General features: G+C 45.1%; 1 protein-coding gene across 1 annotated transcript in view; it reads right to left on the bottom strand.

Annotated features, from left to right (window-relative positions):
* The window catches only part of loxhd1a (lipoxygenase homology PLAT domains 1a), a 164812-nt gene extending 144926 nt beyond the window's left edge, over positions 1-19886 (bottom strand). Inside the window, exons 1-5 of the mRNA XM_085975347.1 lie at positions 17468-19886; positions 11802-11986; positions 7771-7869; positions 6034-6182; positions 3540-3663 (exon numbers count right to left, since the gene is read on the bottom strand). Of these exons, the coding sequence (XP_085831473.1) occupies positions 3540-3663; positions 6034-6182; positions 7771-7869; positions 11802-11964 (535 nt within the window). The 5' untranslated portion in view covers positions 11965-11986; positions 17468-19886. The remainder of the gene's footprint in view (positions 1-3539; positions 3664-6033; positions 6183-7770; positions 7870-11801; positions 11987-17467) is intronic.
* Between the last annotated feature and the right edge of the window lie 859 nt (positions 19887-20745).

Below are 20745 nucleotides of genomic sequence, written 5' to 3'. Positions count from 1 at the left end.
GTTATCACCAGATGAACCGGCGGATAAGACGTTCGATGAGATTGTTACTGTCCTGAAAGATCATCTAAACCCCACGCCGCTGATGCTAGCGGAACGATTTAAATTTTACGACAGAAGGCAGCTACAGCATGAAAGCAATGCTGAATATTTGCTGGAATTGCGTAAATTAGCGAAATATTGCCAGTTTGGAACGGGATTGACAGATGCACTACGAGACAAATTTGTGTGTGGTTTATTTAAACAGGATACACAAAAGCGACTGCTCGAGGAGAATGAGCTGACGCTTGAGAAGGCGGTCACTATGGCAGCAGCACACGAAGCCGCAGCGAGAGGCACGGCAGTAATGCAGCTACGGTCACCGGAGCTCAGTGCACACAAATTGGGTGTGAGTTCTGGCAAATGTTATCGTTGTGGAAAGACAACGCATGATCAGAACCAGTGTTGGTTTAAAAACCAAGAATGTAGAACTTGTGGTAGGCTTGGACATATAGCTAGAGTATGCAGGTCAGGGAAGAAGACCAGCAACAAGAAGTCACCGCAAGGAAAATACGCAAAGGTACACAAGGTGACCGAACAGGAGTCCGATTCAGACGCTAGCAGTAATGAACTGGCTAGCTTAAGCTGTAATGAACTGGCTAGCTTAAGAGTACTCAACGCTGGTAAGGGTGCAGACCTCCAGACAATTTGGGTCACTCTTCAGATAGAAGGAGTCCAAGTAAAACTGGAATTGGACACTGGATCGGCATTGACGGTCATAAATAAGAAAGATTACGGAAAGTTATTCCAACATATTCCCCTACAGGATACGGGGATTATATTGAAAACATACACGGGGCAAAGAGTGTACCCCATCGGGAAAATAGAGGTTGCAGTGGCCCACAAGGGCGAAGACAGTCAAATAATGGACTTATATGTGATATCTGAAGGAGGTCCTCCACTACTAGGACGGGAGTGGATTAGGAAAATGAATATGGACTGGCATTTCCTACAAACAATAACGAGTGAGAACTCGGTGAAGATAGTCGGCCCAGACTCTGGAACGGATGATGGTAAGCCCAACTCAGGTGCAAAAGACAAAGTTTCAGCACAGAATTCCACTGAGCAACAACAACATAGTTTAACTGTGGATTCTGAGTCTGGCAAGTCTACTGATGTGCCCATTTCTGAGGGACACCGGGCTCGAACTCAACTCCATTTCAAACTACAACAGCAATTAGAACAAATGCTTCGCCGTTTTGAGCAAGAGTTGAATGCAACGAAAGAGTTCTTTGATATAGAGTTGGAGAATCTGGAAAGACAACAGAAGCAGCTGATGGAGAAAATGGAGCAGGAGCACACAAAACGTCTGATGTCAGAGGAGTTAACGGTCAGCCAACTCCTGCATATGCTGAAGGACAGGACTCTGAAATGGGAAAAACTTGAACATGAACTTCAATATTCAAACGAAAGGGGTTCGGAGCTCTCAAAGGTTATTGGAAGAGCTGAGGTGGCAACACAGACTGAGATGACTGCAACAGAGCAGCCCTTGGATGCCAAAAGTACGCTGACTCACGTCAACGTAGAACAACAGACCGCTGAAACAGCTGCTCCGGTAGAGGGATTGCATAGTCCGATCAATCAATCTCCAAAGGAAGTTGAAGTATTAAAATCACAAATGAGGTCACTAGTAAACGACTTGCTGAAAGCCCAGAAAAAGCTGGATGCAGAGGTACACATGAAGAAGTCTCTTCAGGAAAGATGTCTGGATTTGGAACAAGAGCTGGCTAACGTCCAGCTAGGTATGGAGGAAATAGACGACCCTCTCACTGGTCTAGCTCAGGACGACACCGAATATTACGATGTCCTGTCCTGCCCAGCTTGTAACTTCGACTCCCAAAGTGCAGAAATCATGGAGGAGCACCAAAAGTCTACGGAACATCGGGAGAAGCTGGCTCTACGACGGAAACAGGAGGAAGAGAAGGAGGAACTGCGCATGCAGCTGGCAGCTGTGGCAGCTGACAATGGAGCCCAGAGAGTCTCCAAGAAGCAGAAAAGGAAAAGTAAAAACAGAAGATGACCCATCTGAACCATTATCACCTCTACCAGATCACACACGTGGTCCCTCCGAACGGAGCCAAATCAGTTCGGAAGTTCAAACTGTTAAATCCATGGAAGGACTATTGAATGAGTCACTCTAGCAACGTGAACCGACTACACCACAGAGATTGAATCTGTGAACTGTTTTCCGCAGAGACTGAATCTGTGATCTGTTTTTGACATGAAGTTATCTATGTATCTATGTTATTCTGTTATGTAAACCTGAAGTTATATATGTATATATGTTATTACGTTATGTTAAATGGGGAGATGACTGTAAAGCTAGGAAGGGAGGAATGTTGTGTATGTAATATGTGTGCTACTTTGAACCTATGGACAGGACTGCACTACTTGTTGGGCGTAGTGATACGCAGTACCACTCCTGGCCATAGGGGTATAAATAGTACTGTGGGTACTGATCCCCCTCAGTTCCCGCCTGTGGGCATGAAGTAAAGACCTATGTATAGTCCCTACCTCCAACCAGTAAAGACCTGTTTGAGTTATACGTTTAAGTCTTTGTGTTAATTGTTCAATACAATACACATACTTAACAATCTCATATAAGATTCTGAGGGTGATTGACAGGGTAGATGCTGAGAGGTTGTTTCCACTGGCTGGAATGTCTAGAACTAGGGGGCATAGTCTCAGGATATGGTGTCGGCCATTTAAGACCGAGATGAGGAGGAATTTCTTCACTCAGAGGGTTGTGAATCTTTAGAATTCTCTACCCCAGAGGGCTGTGAATGCTGAGTCTGTGAGTATATTCAAGGCTGAGATAGATAGATTTTTGGACTCTAGGGGAATCGAGGGATATGGGGATTGGGCGGGAAGGTGTAGTTGAGGTCGAAGATCAGCCATGAACTTATTGAATGGCGGAGCAGGCTCGAGGGGCCGCATGGCCTACTCCGGCTCCTAATTCTTATGTACAGATCAGAAGGAAGTTGTTTGGCCCATTGTGTCTGTGCCTTCTGATTGCGAGTGCAATCAAAAACTAATGCACTACTCTGTTCGCTCCTCATAGCTTTGCATCTTTGCTTCTAATGTTTATCTAACCTTCCCTTAAAAGGTGCAATGATCTCTGCCTCACCTATTAAAGCATTCTATGCTCCAACAACTCTCTGCATAAAGAAATTTCTCCTCAGCCTCTCCTCACTCTCTTAGTGTGAATGCATGTTGTGGAAGTTAAGTAAGGCTCGGAGTGAGCTCGGCTGTGATGCCCCTCACAGTCAACTAGGCTTCCTGCAATCACTGTTTAAGATCAGCAGGAATGATCAGACAGCTGCTGGTATTGAGGTCACAAAATAAAAGGAAAGCTTAAAACAAAGACTGAGTACTCAGAGAATCAGTAAAGTTTTTAATCTCCACATTTTTCATACTAAAGATCAACACTAGACTGTCCCCTTTACTGCAAATGGGGACCATCGGTAAATTCCAAACTACATAAATCAAATCCCTGTTCTCACCTGTTGTCTGGCTTCCCCCGACCAGAATGTCACGTTGAATTTTACCATCATCTTCATCCAACGCAAACCAACGGTTTACTGGAAACTCGAGTATGGTTTTATTTCCAATGTCATCTATAATCACCTAGAATATTTAAATCAGAAGGCCGATGACTCGGTTACAGTGCAGAAACTGTATGTACTTAAGGGGGAAAGCTCAGCTTGTTCAACTTCCCCATCATTCCTCAGAATTACATAAGAATATAAGAGGGCAGAAATTGCCAGCCAGGCCTTTTGGGAGTGCATCCCGATCCCATCCCAAATCCCAGGGTTAGGGCACTACTGGGGCATGCTCCTCAGTGGGTAGATGGGGGATATCACTGTGGAACCTTGCTGCAGCATAAGAAGATCTTTAACATTCTTTTAAAATCTCTCAATTTTGAATTTACCGATTGCCCGTTGGCAATCGATTGCTCCTTGGCCAGTTGTCCGAGAAAACAAACCTTTTGTAAATTTCACTGGCTGAAATACTGCTCAGATCAGGTCCTGGAAAGCAAATACACAGGGGAGCGATGGGGGCAATGTGGGTGGGGGGGAGGGGGGGATCTGGCAGGATTTCCTATGGATTACATCCAGCCAGTCTTACCTCTTTGTGTGACGTCCTCACGAAAGGGGGACAGGTGCAAGCAGTGGCGGCTCTCACTCCTGCTGTAATTTTAAAATGCAAAAAGAAAGGGGCATAGACCCAGCTTAACTGGGGAAGTGGGACACGAGATCTAACAAACCCATAACTTTTTGACATCAACCGTGCCTGGCCATCTTCTCAACATGCCCATCAATCCTTTATCCCTCTACAATTGCACCGTGACCCCATTTATACAGTCCCTTCAAAGACTCCCTTAGAATACATTTGACAAATCTATTACTACCTGGGTGAAGAAGTTCTCTTCTTACTCCTAACTTTCTAAATGTTTAATTTGGATGTTAGTTTCCAGAGCTCCATTAAACCTGGAGTAGTAACTGAGGACTGGGGGATGGCAAATGTTGTTCCAATGTTCAAAAAGGAGTAAGGCGGAAGCCTGGTAAATACAAGGCCAGTTAGGCTAACATCCAAAAAAGGCTGGGGGGTGACAGGAGGGGGGCATTAAGTGCTGCTATAACTGAACATCTAAAGAGCACAGGTATCATTGGGAGCAGTCAGTATTGTTTTAGAAGTAAAGGAGCCTCATAAATGCGAGGTTATCCACTTTGGTGGCAAAAACTAGAAGGCAGATTATTATCTGAACGGTAATAGATTGGGAGAAGGGGAAGTGCAACGAGACCTGGGTGTCCTTGTGCACCAGTCGCTGAAGGTAAGCATGCAGGTGCAGCAGGCGGTTAAGAAGGCAAATGGTATGTTGGCCTTTGTAGCGAGAGGGTTCGAGTACAAGAACAACGGTGTCTTGCTGCAGTTGTACCGGGCCTTGTTGAGACCACACCTTGAGTATTGTGTGCAGTTTTGGTCGCCTTATCTGAGGAAGGATGTTCTTGCCATGGAGGGAGTGCAGCGAAGATTCACCAGACTGATACCTGGGATGGCAGGAATGACGTATGAGGAGAGATTGGGTCGATTGGGCTTGTACTCGCTGGAGTTTAGAAGATTGAGAGGGGATCTCATTGAAACTTATAAAATTCTAACAGGACTAGACAGACTAGATGCAGGAAGGATGTTCCCGATGGTCGGGGAGTCCAGAACCAGGGGGTCACAGTCTAAGGATAAGGGGTAAGCCATTTAGGACAGAGATGAGGAGGAATTTCTTCACCCAGAGAGTGGTGAACCTGTGGAATTCTCTACCACAGAAGGCAGTGGAGGCCAATTCATTAAATATATTCAAGAAGGAGTTGGATATATTTCTTAAGGCTAAAGTGATCAAGGGATATGGGGAGAAGGCAGGGACAGGGTACTGAATTTGGATGATCAGCCATGATCTCATTGAATGGCGGAGCAGGCTCGAGGGGCCGAATGACCTACTCCTCTTCTATGTTTCTATGTATCTATTTCCATTTAGAAGAGTTGATGGTTCCAAGTTTGAGTTTGGGCAGTCTCAGCACAGGTCCCAGTCGATGCCAGTAAATAACAAAAAAAACCCACGTCTGAGCAATTCCTGCAATTCCTGCCCTGAGAGAGGACCTCATGATGACTGACACATGGGCGATGGAAATGCCACACTGTTGCAGTTGGGGAAGAAAGCTGAATAGCTCTTTCAGCGAGCCGGCACAGGCATGATGGGTGAAATGGCCTTGTTCTGTGCTGTACTATTCAATAAATTCTATCTCAGTGGGTGACCCGGGAATGCTTAATAGCAGGTTAAAAAGAGGATTAACCCAAATCTAAACTGCGCTGTGCCTAAAATTTGCGAGTTGTTGCTCAAACTAAAGAAAACTAAATACCAAAAATCATAATGAGAAATAGAAAAGAAATAAAAAAGATCTTTGTGTTTTTTGGTACTTCTTGTCCACTTGGAACACGAGATACCTTGTTCAGGAACCACCCGGCTGAGGAGCCTTTGCTATTGTGGCCAATCGTAATTTTTTTCAGGTGTCCCAGGTTGGGTGAGTCAATTGTGAACTTGTCTTCATTTCCTCTTTCAAAGTTGTCTTTGTCATTGTCCAGACGTCTTTCCCCTAAAGAAAACTAAACTTAGAATAAAAGATTTACTGAAACAAAGTGTCACTTAAACTGGCAGCAGCATTTGATAGAACACAGAAATCTTCCTAGTGCCTGTGTGCACTTTTAATCAATTTTCCCTCAGCTTACTGTAGTTTTCTATATTAATTTATTAGTATATTAATCCCTTCACCTTTATTTTTTCCCCCTGTAATGTTTCAGAAAGTAAATAATGATAAGTAGCCTATTCTCAGATCGTCACCAATCCTACCTTCAAACAGACTCTAGGGGGTGCAGTACCAGCCCTGCAATGACTCGCTTTTCAAATTCTCTCTGCTCATTGGGAATCTGGCAAGTGGACTCCCATAGCAACCCAGGCCGACTGGAGCTTGCTCTGCCTTGCCGGTTTTTCATTTTCATGCTTCCCTTACTTCCTTTCCCCCTTTAGCTATTCAGACACTCTAAGCCTCGTATAAGTCTTTGATTTCTCTCATTATGCCTCCCTTGGCCACCTGCTAATATTACATCTGCCATCTGCCATGTTCTGCACCCAAGCACTCCACAGATCACTTTATTTATTTTCCTGTGTGTTTTTTTCTTTTTCCCTTCCCCCATTCCCTTGCTGTGTTCCTTTTTAAATGCTGTTTATCTGTAATATCTCCTCGACTCGAGGAAGCGTCTTAAGGCCTGAAACATGATGATTTCTGATTTTCCAGGGATGTTGCCTGACCTGCTGAGTATTAGCAAGACTGATGGAAGCAAACCTGTATCCCGCTATTCTACAACGTCAGGTGCTGCTGCTCCAAAGCGCTATCCCACCATACTGTCCTATTAAGAACCTATTACACCATTGCACCTCCCAGCCTCCCTTGCAATACACGAAAAGACTGAGATTTCTTATACAATATACATTGCACAGAATAGTTCAAAAACATTCTTCATTTTCAACAGACACCTCTATTGTCACAGATACCTGTGAACAGACAGGGAAGCGCGGAATTTTCTCACAAGTCAAATGGCTCCTTTGACCATCACAATGGACCATTCACATTTTGCCATCTGTTGCAACAAAGATATTACAGGGTTGGCAAATTCTTGAAAAATGGCAGATGAAATTTAATGTGAACACAGCAAGGAAAAATATGTGACGCACTTGGTGTTGAAACGGTTAAGGGTGAACTTGAAAGAGACCTAGGAGTCTTAGCAGACTTGATGTTCATCAGGTCCTACCAGTGCAAATCAGCAACCAACAAAGCCAATAGAATTTTGAGCTACGTAGCTAAATCAGTTTGAGGAAGTTGTGAACAAGCTGTACAGTGGTGTGGTCAGGCCGCAGTTTGAGTAATGTGAGAATCGTGTGTGTGATTGGCATAGGCTTGCAGCCCAATGGAAAAATACATTTTCAGTGAGAACTTGGTGGGACTGCTGGCCAAAACCATTTACTGGGTCCATTGTTTGCTTCATCACATTCGGCAGACACCGTCCTCTGTGCTCGGGCCGGGGAAGGTGATGTAAGATGGTGGGTGTACTCCAGATCCTCTGTCATGACTCCTTCCTGACCATTACTGACAGCAGCATCATGGTAGAAAACACTAAACCAATTACCTGTGTCTCCATTTTCACCAAAAATGTTAATGAAGACGTCAGCATCGGTGCCGCTGCCTTTCACGTCACCCGTGAACACACTCACAATGTATTTGTTTACTGGGGAAAGATATGGAAAAGGATGTTAACAGTTGCTGGTGTGCTACATACACCTTAGGTGGCAATGGAACACTAGCATAATTAATAATTAAGTGACTACACAATCAATACTGCAAAATACAAAGATTAGCTGAACATCTGAAGGGTGGCTAGAGATGTTGCGCCCATTTACCACCTGGGATACAAGTAAAGGAATGTCTGTATTACTGTCCTTCAAAGACAATTTGAGCATATACACAGACTCTGTAATGAGAGCTGTCAGTACTGAACAAATCTTAGCAGTCATAAGCCGCGGACCTGAGGCAGCTACTCACTCACGCCAAAAGAAACATGATTAAAAGTGCCGAGCTGGGTCTGTCAGGTGGACACTGGGTTGCCCAAGTGGTATTAATGCATCCTTTCTTACCCCTTTTCCCCCTCCCTTCTCTTTTTTTTCTCTACCCTTTGCTGTGGGATTTATATGCGTGTTGTGTTCAATCACTTTTGAGAAAGGCCAGGAGAAGATGCACAGTCCTTACGTGCAAAATATTGCAATCTCAAGCACGAGATCACAGCCCCCTGCCTCAGACTTCTCCCAAATACATTAAGTTGGTAAGCCTTGCCTAGACAGTGAATGTTAGTAAGTGAACTGTGGGAAGCATCACAACTCAGGGTGAACTTCTCCTAGCCTGTTGTCCCACTGTTGTCATTTCTAGGGCCCTCGTAAAAATTCCATTATAACCACTGTGATTAAGAAACCCTAAGAGGGTTGTGAAAGTTACCCTGGATACAGAAACGTAAGTACCTGTGTGACTATATCAGAGGCAGTTATATTGAGCAGAGAAAGAAGTGGCTGGAGGAAGCAGCTGCAGTTTGTCACGCAGGTCTCCAGTTAAAATAGCAGATTGGGCCCGGATGGTGCAATTGGAGCCCAATCTGCATATTTAAAGAGGACCTCGCTGCTTCGGGGTCAGATCTGGGCAGGAAACATAGAAGATAGGAGCAGGAGTAGGCCATTCGGCCCTTCGAGCCTGCTCCGCCATTCAATGAGATCATGGCTGATCATCCAAATTCAGTACCCTGTCCCTGCCTTCTCCCCATATCCCTTGATCCCTTTAGCCTTAAGAAATATATCCAACTCCTTTTTGAATATATTTAATGAACTGGCCTCCCCCGCCCTCTGTGGCAGAGAATTCCACAGGTTCACCACTCCCTGGGTGAAGAAATTCCTCCTCATTTCAGTCCTAAATGGCTTACCCCTTATCCTTAGACTATGACCCCTGGTTCTGGACTCCCCGGCCATCATAAACATCCTTCCTGCATCTAGTCTGTCCAGGCCTAACAGAATTTTAAAGGTTTCGATGAGATCCCCTCTCAATCTTCTAAACTCCAGTGAGTATAAGCCCAATCGACACAATCTCTCCTCATACGTCATTCCTGCCATCCCAGGTATCAGCCTGGTGAATCTTCGCTGTACTCCTTCCATGGCAAGAACGTCCTTCCTCAGGTAAGGTGACCAAAACTGCACACAATACTCAAGGTGCGTTCTCACCAAGGCCCTGTACAGCTGTAGCAAGACATCCTTGTTCCTGTACTCAAACCCTCTTGCTACGAAGGCCAACATACCATTTGCCTTCTTAACCGCCTGCTGCACCTGCATGCTTACCTTCAGCGACTGGTGCACAAGAACACCCAGGTCTCTTTGCACTTCCCCTTCTCCCAATCTATTGCCATTCAAATAATAATCTGCCTTCCTGTTTTTGCCACCAAAGTGGATAACCTCACATTTATCCACATTATAGTGCATTTGCCATGTTTCTGCCCAATCACCCAATCTGTCCAAATCGTACTGGAGTTTCTCGACATCCCCCTCACAGCTTACCCTCCCACCCAGCTTTGTGTCGTCTGCAAATTTGGAGATATTACATCCAATTCCCTCGTCCAGATCATTAATATATATTGTGAACAGCTGGGGTCCTAGGACCGATCCTTGCGGTACCCCACTAGTCACTGCCTGCCACTCGGAAAACAACCCATTTATTCCAACTCTCTGCCTTCTGTCCGCCAACCAGTTCTCTATCCAAGTCAATACCTTGCCCCCAATCCCATGTGCCTTAATTTTGCACGCTAATCTCTTATGTGGGACCTTATCGAAAGCCTTCTGAAAGTCCAAATACACCACATCCACTGGTTCTCCCTTATCTATTTTACCAGTTACATCCTCAAAAAGTTCCAGTAGTTTAGTCAAGCATGATTTATCTTTTGTAAATCCATGTTGACTTTGTCCGATCCTGTCACTGCTTACCAAGTGCTCTGCTATTACATCTTTTATAATAGATTCTAGCATTTTCCCCACTACCGATGTCAGGCTTACCGGTCTATAATTCCCCGCTTTTTCTCTACCACCTTTTTTGAATAGTGGGGTAACATTAGCTACCCTCCAATCCATGGGTACTGTTCCAGAGTCTATCGAAAAGGAGTGGGTAGGTGTCTGCTCCATTTTAACTGCCCACCCTTCCCCTGGTTTCTGCCTGGTCATTCATTCATTTGCTGTTTGTGAGGCCTTGTGCACAAATTGGCTTTGAACGTTAGCCTACAAAATAAGTGAGTGCACTTCAAAAGTAATCTGTTGGTTGCAAAGTGCTTTGGAATGTCCTAAGGATGTGATAAGATGTCGTATAGACAAAAGGGGGGTGAAATTCTGCTAGAGGTGCCGTTTGGGGCACTAAGTAAAAAAATGTTTGGAAAGTTAGCACCAGGCACTACCCTTTTCAAACATTAGTTAAATTCCCATTTTTTCTTCCAAGAGGGAAGTGGAGCGCTAAATCAAGCACTAAACTTGCCTCTTGAAGGGCACGAGGTGGGGAATGTCCCGATCCGGGGCGATGTGCTCAGCAGCGTCACAAGTGGCCAAGCGTGGTGCTGCCGCGTTGCCATGTTGCCGGGGCTCTTCCCTGCATTAAAGAGAAGGGTCCCACCCTGCGAGCTCTGCAGGTTTATTTTTAGATATGTGGGCCACTGGGGAGCGGGAGTGCCGAGCGAGCAGCCCTCATGCAGAGTGCCGGGCTGACCGATCGTGGCACAAACCCCGCGACCGGTGGCCGAAAATAAATATTTTTTTTAAATCGGCATTTTTTTTTTTGGCCGGCCGCCCACCGCGCCTTTAAGTTGCGCCCTGGTAACATCGCCCGGCACCGCTGCGGGGCGCGATTGCGAATTTTTCTTCCGAGGCGTGACAGACTGAGATGACGTCATGATCTCCGGGTGCAGAAGATCAGGGTGATATGTGGTAGCGCCACCGCTAACCTCCCGCGGAATTTCACGGGAGGTTAGCGGTTATCGCCTGGGGGGGGGGGAATATCGCCCCCATACTTTGTTCTTTTGAGGAAATCATGCTGATTTTCAGAGAATTATTAATTTATTGGTGTTGGAAATACTTCTACTGCAAGGACAACTATTTTGTGGACTTATATATAGAATAGGTGTAGGAAAATGTAATACACTTATTATAAATAGGGACTGGACATATCATAAAACATGGACTGGACGGTGGAACTATACACATAATATAAACGCATGTTTTACCCTACTTGTAACATGCACTCATTTATCTTTTACTCATTATCATAACAAATACAGTAGTTAGGAGAGAGTTACAAGACTGGGACCTGATGGGTCCCGAGCTGCTGGGACAATGCAAGTTTCATGCCAAGGTCTAGGATGTATAATGTAGATAACATTTAGTAGATATTCTTAAGTTTTGCTTGATCGTCTTTGGGAGGCTGAAGTAACTTTGGAGAACCTTTCCTTGGAGATTTTAAGGGAGAAGTACAGTCCACGGTACACCAGATTATACATGGGCTGTGGAAGGGACAAGCTTGATGGGCTGAATGGCTTTTATTGTTGTTGAGTGTTATGTCCCAGTGTAATAACCAGAAAGGCAAATGGCTTACATTTGGGTACGTCCATCGGGTTCATACTTCCGAGCAGGTCCCGCACGTAGAGTCCATCTCCCTCCTCTTTGCTGAGCCACTGGTTACAGGGGAAGTAAAAACGGAGGTGGGGGCGGTTCATATCGGTGATCACGAGCCGATCCACGAACCAGCTGGCACTCATTCCTGTATTGTCATGTTCAATCCTAGTTCATAGCAAAGGGGAAAGCATACCATACAGGCTGTTGAGTAAAAGACAACTGGAGGAAAAATCATTGCCAAAAATAGACAACATGGATACATTTTGGTTGGTAAAATTTTTTGTTTCCAATCTTTCTCTGCCAATTTTCTTTCCTGAGACTGTTGGCTTCTTGCTGGGATACAGTCCCATAGGTTCTCTTCGCTCTCTGATATCTCGCCTGATTCTGCCTCACCTAACCTTTACACATGCACACTTCCAATATGAGTCCCCGGATAGCATTCAGGACTGGGAATTATGTGCGATTTTCCCCTACCTTTACCGATTTTATTATTGAGATACCCAGGTGAAGGGCCAAGTCTCATAGTCCAGGACCTAGTGCAGTGAGTGGCTCAAGCCTCATTCCAGTGACTTGAGCACATAATCTAGGCTGACACTTGAGTGCAGGGCTGAGAGAGTGCTGCACTGTCAGAGGTGCCATCTTTTGCATGAGATGTCTGGCCTCTCAGATGGACTGGCACTTTTTAAAGAGAAGGGGAGGTCTTTTGGTCTCCTGATCAGCATTTATCCATCAACCAACACCACCAAAAACGGATTATCTAGTCATTTTTTTTATTCGTTCCTGGGAAGTGAGCATCGCTGGCAAGGCCAGCATTTATTGCCCATCCCTAGTTGCCCTTGAGAAGGTGGTGCTGCGCTGCCTTCTTGAACCGCTGCAGTCCGTGTGGTGAAGGTACTCCCACAGTGCTGTTAGGGAGTTCCAGGATTTTGACCCAGCGACGATGAAGGAACGGCGATATATTTCCAAGTCAGGATTGTGTGTGACTTGGAGGGGAACTTGGAGGTGGTGGTGTTCCCATGTGCCTGCTGCCCTTGTCCTTCTGGGTGGTAGAGGTCACGGGTATGGGAGGTGCTGCTGAAGAAGCCTTGGTGAGTTGCTGCAGTGCATCTTGTAGATGGTACACACTGCAGCCACGGTACACTGGTGGTGGAGGGAGTGAATGTTTAAGGTGGTGGATGGGGTGCCAATCAAGTGGGCTGCTTTGTCCTGGATGGTGTCGAGCTTCTTGAGTGTTGTTGGAGCTGCACTCATCCAGCCAAGTGGAGAGTATTACATCACACTCCTGACTTGTGCCTTGTAGATGGTGGAAAGGCTTTGGGGAGTCAGGAGGTGAGGCACTCGCCGTTGAATACCCAGCCTCTGGCCTGCTCTTGTTGCCACAGTATTTATGTGGCTGGTCCAGTTATGTTTCTGGTCAATGGTGACCCCCAGGATGTTGATGGTGGGGGATTCGGCGGTGGCAATGCCGTTGAATGTCAAGGGGCGGTGGTTAAACTCTCGCTTGTTGGAGATGGTCATTGCCTGGCACTTGTGTGGCGCGAATATTACCTGCCACTTATCAGCCCAAGCCTGAATGTCGTCCGGGTCTTGTTGCATGCTGGCACAGACTGCTTCATTATCTGAGGAGCTGCAAATCGCACTGAACACTGTGCAGTCATCAGTGAACATCGCCACTTTTGACCTTATGATGGAGGGAAGGTCATTGACAAAGCAGCTGAAGATGATTGTGTTAGATCCGTGATTCTGAGAGTATGATGTTTTTCAATAACCACACGGATGCTGTAACTTAACAATCAACAGGTATTTACTGGAGTAGGGTAGTCTCAAGACTGGGGGTACAGAGGCATGCGCAAGGCTTATATACAGGTGTGGTCACTGCCGGTACTACAGTATACAGGAGCTGTAAAAGTAGTTCTCTCTTAAAGGTACATACACTACAGGTTGGGCCTAGGACACTGCCCTGAGGAACTTTGCCTGTAATTTGTCTCACTGCTGTTTGTAGGACCTTGTGTGAAAATTGGCTGTCGTATTTCTCTGCATTACAGCAGTGACTACACTTCAAAGTACTTCAATGCCTGTAAAACAAGTTCCTTTCTTTCTTTCTTTAATTTGGTGGCCACCATTTCTCCACAGAACTATTCAATACTGTGATGCTTACTCCTCTCACTTGATGTCCACACACAAGGCAGTGAATAGCAACCAGGAGTGGGAACACATCTAGTCAAACGCATGATTTCTTTCATTTCCTAGTTGAGAAGTACAGTTTCATAGAAACATAGAAGATAGGAGCAGGAGTAGGCCATTCGGCCCTTCGAGCCTGCTCCGCCATTCAATGAGATCATGGCTGATCATCCAAATTCAGTACCCTATCCCTGCCTTCTCCCCATATCCCTTGATCCCTTTAGCCTTAAGAAATATATCCAACTCTTTCTTGAATATACTTAATGAACTGGCCTCCACCACCCTCTGTGGCAGAGAATTCCACAGGTTCACCACTCTCTGGGTGAAGAAATTCCTCATTTCAGTCCTAAATGGCTTACCCCTTATCCTTAGACTATGACCCCTGGTTCTGGACACCCCGGCCATCAGAAACATCCTTCCTGCATCTAGTCTGTCCAGGCCTGACAGAATTTTATAGGTTTCGATGAGATCCCCATTCAATCTTCTAATCTCTAGTGAGTATAAGCCCAATCAACACAATCTCTCCTCATACGTCATTCCTGCCATCCCAGGTATCAGCCTGGTGAATCTTCGCTGCACCACTTCCATGGCAAGAACGTCCTTCCTCAGGTAAGGTGACCAAAACTGCACACAATACTCAAGGTGTGGTCTCACCAAGGCCCTGTACAACTGCAGCAAGACATCCTTGTTCTTGTACTCGAACCCTCTTGCTACGAAGGCCAACATACCATTTGCCGTCTTAACCGCCTGCTGCACCTGCATGCTTACCTTCAGCGACTGGTGCACAAGAACACCCAGGTCTCTTTGCACTTCCCCTTCTCCCAATCTATTGCCATTCAAATAATAATCTGCCTTCCTGTTTTTGCCACCAAAGTAGATAACCTCACATTTATCCACATTATAGTGCATTTGCCATGTTTCTGCCCAATCACCCAACCTGTCCAAATCGTACTGGAGTTTCACGACATCCTCCTCACAGCATACCCTCCCACCCAGCTTTGTGTCGTCTGCAAATTTGGAGATATTACATCCAATTCCCTCGTCCAGATCATTAATATATATTGTGAACAGCTGGGGTCCTAGGACCGATCCTTGCGGTACCCCACTAGTCACTGCCTGCCACTCGGAAAACGACCCGTTTATTCCAACTCTTTGCTTTCTGTCCGCCAACCAGTTCTCTATCCAAGTCAATACCTTGCCCCCAATCCCATGTGCCTTAATTTTGCACGCTAATCTCTTATGCGGGACCTTATCGAAAGCCTTCTGAAAGTCCAAATACACCACCTCCGCTGGTTCTCCCTTATCTATTTTACCAGTTACATCCTCAAAAAATTCCAGTAGATTAGTCAAGCATGATTTACCTTTTGTAAATCCATGTTGACTTTGTCCGATCCAGTCACTGCTTTCCAAGTGCTCTGCTATTACATCTTTTATAATGGACTCTAGCATTTTCCCCACTACCGATGTCAAGCTTACCGGTCTATAATTCCCCGCCTTTTCTCTGCCACCTTTTTTGAATAGTGGGGTAGCATTAGCTACCCGCCAATCCATGGGTACCGTTCCAGAGTCTATCGAGTTCTGGAAGATGACCAGCAATGCATCTGCTATTTCTAGGGCCACTTCCTTAAGTACCCTGGGATGTAGATTATCAGGCCCTGGGGATTTATCGGCCTTCAGTCCCATCAATTTTCCTAACACCATTTCCCTACAAATACTGATTTCTTTCAGTTCCACCCTTTCATCAGACCCTATGTTCCCCGACATCTCTGGGAGGTTATTTGTGTCCTCCTTTGTGAAGACAGAACCAAAATATGTATTTAGTTGGTCGGCCATTTCTTTGTTCCCCATTATAAATTCCCCCGATTCTGACTGCAAGGGACCTACGCTTGACTTCACCAATCTTTTTCTCTTCACATATCTATAAAAGCTTTTACAGTCAGTTTTTATGTTCCCTGCAAGCTTACTCTCATATTCTATTTTCCCTTTCTTAATTAATCCCTTTGTCCTCCTTTGTTGAATCCTAAACTGCTCCCAATCCTCAGGATTATTGCTTTTTCTGGCTAATTTATATGTCCTCTCCTTGGACCTTATGCTATCCCTAATTTCCCTTGTTAGCCACGGTTGGGTCACCTTTTTTGTTTTATTTTTATGCCAAACTGGGATGAACAAATTCTGTAGTTCATCCATTCGGTCTTTGAATGTTTGCCATTGCCTATCCACCGTCAACCCTTTGAGTGCCATTCCCCAATCAATCCTACCCAACTCACTCCTCAGACCATCGTAGTTTCCTTTATTTAAATTGAGGACCCTAGTCTCCGAGTCAACTACTTCATTCTCCATCTTAATGAAGAATTCGATCATATTATGATCGCTCCGACCCAAGAGGCCTCGTACAACAAGATTGCTAATGAATCCTTTCTCGTTACATAATACCCAGTCTAAGGTGGCCTGATCTCTGGTTGGTTCCTCGACATATTGGTCCAGGAAACCATCCCGTAAACACTCCAGGAATTCCTCCTCCACAGTATTGTTACTAATTTGGTTGGCCCAATCTATATGTAGATTAAAGTCACCCATGATGACTGCTGTGCCCTTATTGCACGCTTCTTTAATTTCCCTTTTAATGCCATCCCCAACCTCCGCCTTACTGTTTGGAGGTCTATAAACCACTCCCACTAACGTTTTTTTCCCCTTAGTATTTCTCAATTCTACCCATACAGATTCCACCTCATCAGAGCTAATATCCTTCATTACATATGTAGCAGCCAAACTGCTGTCTTGACTGATAGCAACTCACTAAGCACAGACCAAGGATTCAACCTTGGACTTTCTGGTCTATAAGTTGTAGTGTTGTACCAGTCAGTGCCTTTAGCCACTTAATTAATGGGGAATTAAAGCTTTTTTCAGTTCTGATGAAGGGTCCCAGAATTGAAACGTTAACTCTGTTTCTCTCTCCACGGATGCTGCCTGGCCTGCTGAGTATTTCCAGCATTTTCTGTTGTTATTTCAGATTTCCAGCATCCGCAGTATTTTGCTATTTAATTAATGGGGAAGTTTGGAGAAGGTATCTTTGAAACAAAATGCCAGACCGGCCAGAATGGTCCTAGGTTAGTCGTTGGTCTGTGCTCAGCAAGGGCACTGCTAGAGATACCACTATTGACCACAGCCCTCTGAGTTTATGGAGGAAAATTGGTCCAGGTCCCTGCTCTTTATCAGTGTCAGTGACCCTGTGTATGAGCATGTTGGGTGAAGACAGGACTGAGTTAGCTGCGATGGCCTTGTAATCAAGTAGTCTGTTAATGTTCACTGTCAAGTCCTACACACAAATAAATCAGTCACTTAGGTGCGGTACCAGCGATTGACCGCTAGAAACACACTTCATCAAGGATTCAATGCCTTCAGGAGGGAAGAAAATTGACAAGAGAAAAAAAGAGTAGAAATTATTGAAGGGAAACATGTTAATACCTTATTTTCTTTAATGGCCCGACATTGTTGGTCTTGACTCGGAAAACATCTGTTTTGTTTTTCTCGAAGGCCGTTCTACTTCTGCAATGCACACATCAGGCAAAACGTTTTAATAGAAATTCATTTAACAAAACTGAAATCTGATACTGTCTTGTTGGAACCAGCAGGCAAACTTGAGAAGACATGCAACTTTTACCAAGGTGGATGCAATTCTTGGCCATATTCCATATTACTTCCAAAAATGTTGCATTCACCAAAACCCAGCTTACAAAAGCATTTGGCAAATAACTAAAACAATTTTTTAGATTTTGACTCAAATATAAAAAAATCGTATTTTTTCTTTTTTTATCTTGCCTTATTCCATTCAGAAAACTTTATACCTTTTCAAATTTAATAGCCCCAAAACAAATTAAAGCCAATCAAAGTTAACAAGTAACGATAACACAGAAATGTCTATTGGCAATATTAGCGGGTGAACACTTAATGTGTTCGCATGGCATTCCTCGGTCAATTATTTTTACACAGGCTTTAGCCTATTTATTTCAGATAGGTTTATACCTCTGCAAAAACTAACAGACAGAGCAATGTTATATGAAGGCATTAAGTATTCATCTGCTGGCATCACCAACAGTAATTTCTGGGCTTTAGTGCCTTTTCTGAGGAGAATTCCCTTCCACTGTGTCCTGGATTTACAACTTTTATTTGGTTTCTGCATCATGTTTATCTTTTTTTAAGTTAATTTCCTCCCTAACTTTTCTAAATAAAAACATCTGAAGTGGCCGCTGGAAAGTCTTATAATATAATACACAAAGCTTTTTATAAAATTCCACATGGAGGATTATCACACAAGATTAAAGCAGTGGGCATCCTAAGTAACTGGCTAAAAGGGAGGAAGCAACAATGATGTTGGGATGGGGAGAGGTACTGAGTGGCGTGTCCCATTTAACAATGCTGCGGCTGCTACTGTTTCTGATCTACAGAAACACAATGTAAGATTTGTAGATGATACTAAACTGGGGGTGGATGGGGAGGGGGTTGGCAGTAGAACCTGCTGAAAGAGCTGAAGAATTACATATGGACCTAGGCAATATTAGTAAGTGGACAGAACAAATGTAGATTAAATTCACTGCAGATAAGTGCAGTGCCTTACACATTGAAAGAAAATAAAAAGGGAAGTACTTAATGAATGATGTCGACCCAGTTGAAGAGAGACGGAAAGAAACCTGGGAGTGAGAGCTGATTCAATACTCTCCATGTCCAGTCTATGTAGCATATTGGTAACATTGTTTAATGCTCTAGCCAGGTCACATCTTGAATACTGCTATCCGTTCTACACAATGAGGCACAAGAAAAATATCCCAAGTCCTATAAGTGGACAAAGCTGATTGCTAGTTTCAGATGACTGAATTAAGAAGACAAGTTAGAAAAACTTGGGGGGTGGGGTGAAATTCATTATAGCCCAAGAATGGCCGGTAACTTTTGAAAAATTTGAGAATTAGCGCCAGGCGCTAAAGCTTCAGACTGCACGCAAAATTCAGTCAGATTGCACAAAGAAAGGATTGGGGCACTAAGTCAAGCGCTAATAGCCTAGCTGAGTGGCGTTAAACTCAAAGCGCTGAGCAATATGAGGTGCAGTCTAATCACAAATCATCATTGCCACAGGCTCTTTCCAGTTCTTAAAGGGGAGGTTCATTGATGCTGCAGAACCTCATTCTCATCATTGCTGGCTGTACAGCCATCTCAGCCAGCAGCAGCAGGTTAAGGAGAAGGAACTGGACGACTCAAGCAGTCGTAATGATGGCAGATGCACACCCCAGGGAGAGAGCCCACAGATTCTGCGGCCATGCATTGGAGGCATTGGTGTTCGCAGTGGAAAGACGGAGGGCGGTGATCTACCCGGCAAGTGGCAGGAGGTCCTCTCCGCAAGTCTTCTGCACCATGTGGAGGGAGGTAGCCCAGCATGTCTCGGGCAGCACTGTGGTCCCCAGGACCCACACACAGCACATTAAGTGAGTGGTAGCCTTTGTGGTAACGGAAGATCTCAGGATTGTTATGCGGTGTCTGCAAAGCCATGTGGGAGCAGTCAATCGCGCCCTGCATCATGGGGAATCCCGCTATCCTGGCAAAGCCACATGTACGTTCATCCTGCTTCTCTGTGGTGATGGGGAAGGAAATGTAGTCCCTTCTCCTGCTGTAGAGAGCCTTTGTGACCTCCCGGATGCAGCGATGGACGGCGAACTGCGAGATGTTAGCTATGTCTCCTGCTGCAGACTGGAAGGATCCACTGGCAAAGAAATTGAGGGCAACGGTGACCTTGACTGCCACTGAGAGAGCCCTGATCTGAGGCTCAAGGTCTGGTTGCAGGAGGTGGTAGAGTTCTGTGGCCACCTCCTTGCTGAAGCAGAGCCTTCTAATACACTGCACCTCACTTAATTGGAGGTAGGAGAAGTGCTCTTGGAATACCCTTGGAGGGTATGGCCTCCTGTTGAGAGCCCTCACAGCCCTACTCTTCCCTCTGGCCACCTGTTTCAATCTTTCTCGCTGCCTCCGCTCTCTCCACCGTAGATCCTGGATGGCACGGTCGACTGCCAGTACAGCCCCCATTAATGTAACCAAGTGTAGCAGTTTGATATGTTGTGAGAAGAATAAATGTAACTAATTATTAGTAGCCACAACACTCCTGATACTAAACAACCTTTAAATGACTGAATTAAACTGTTACACAATGTCAAACTGACAAGGAAGCAATGAAACAGCACTAACCTGACAGCTGCAAATTACTACTCATGATTCCTTTAAGTAGCACCCTTGGAGCCGGCATCTGCCTGCTTGACACCTCCTTTCCCTGTCGCTGTTGGGGTGAGGTGCTAAGGCAAGGGGCGACAATGAATTTTGCAGATCAGGCACCCAATGAGCGTTGCATGCTCACTGATGTACGGATCTGCCTGGCGCTGAGGTCCCTGGTGGTAACTCGTAGCGGCGGCGCTATTGCATCAGCGCCCCGTTAGCACCCCCACCAGGCACTAACTGGAGGCGCTAACCAACTGAATTTTTCCCCCTTGGGCTCTTCAGTCAGGGAACCTTACAGAGGCATATAAAAGATTAAATGGAAATAGAAGGGGTTATTCCTGAACACGATTTGAAGTTAAACCATGCCTGCGGGGAATTCTTATTACCTCAGGTAGGGGAATTAATGATGAGGGTCATCAATTTAACATTGTCACAAAAAGAGTGAGGAAAAAGGTTAGGAGTAATTTATTGATGCAGAGAGTTGCTAA

The sequence above is a fragment of the Somniosus microcephalus genome, chromosome 2 (genome assembly GCF_052327205.1).
Source record: "Somniosus microcephalus isolate GS21.2 chromosome 2, FLI_Smic_1.0, whole genome shotgun sequence".
NCBI classification, from domain to species: Eukaryota; Metazoa; Chordata; class Chondrichthyes; order Squaliformes; family Somniosidae; genus Somniosus; species Somniosus microcephalus.
Note: the sequence above shows the minus strand (reverse complement) of the source record. Positions and strands in the feature narration are given on the sequence as shown.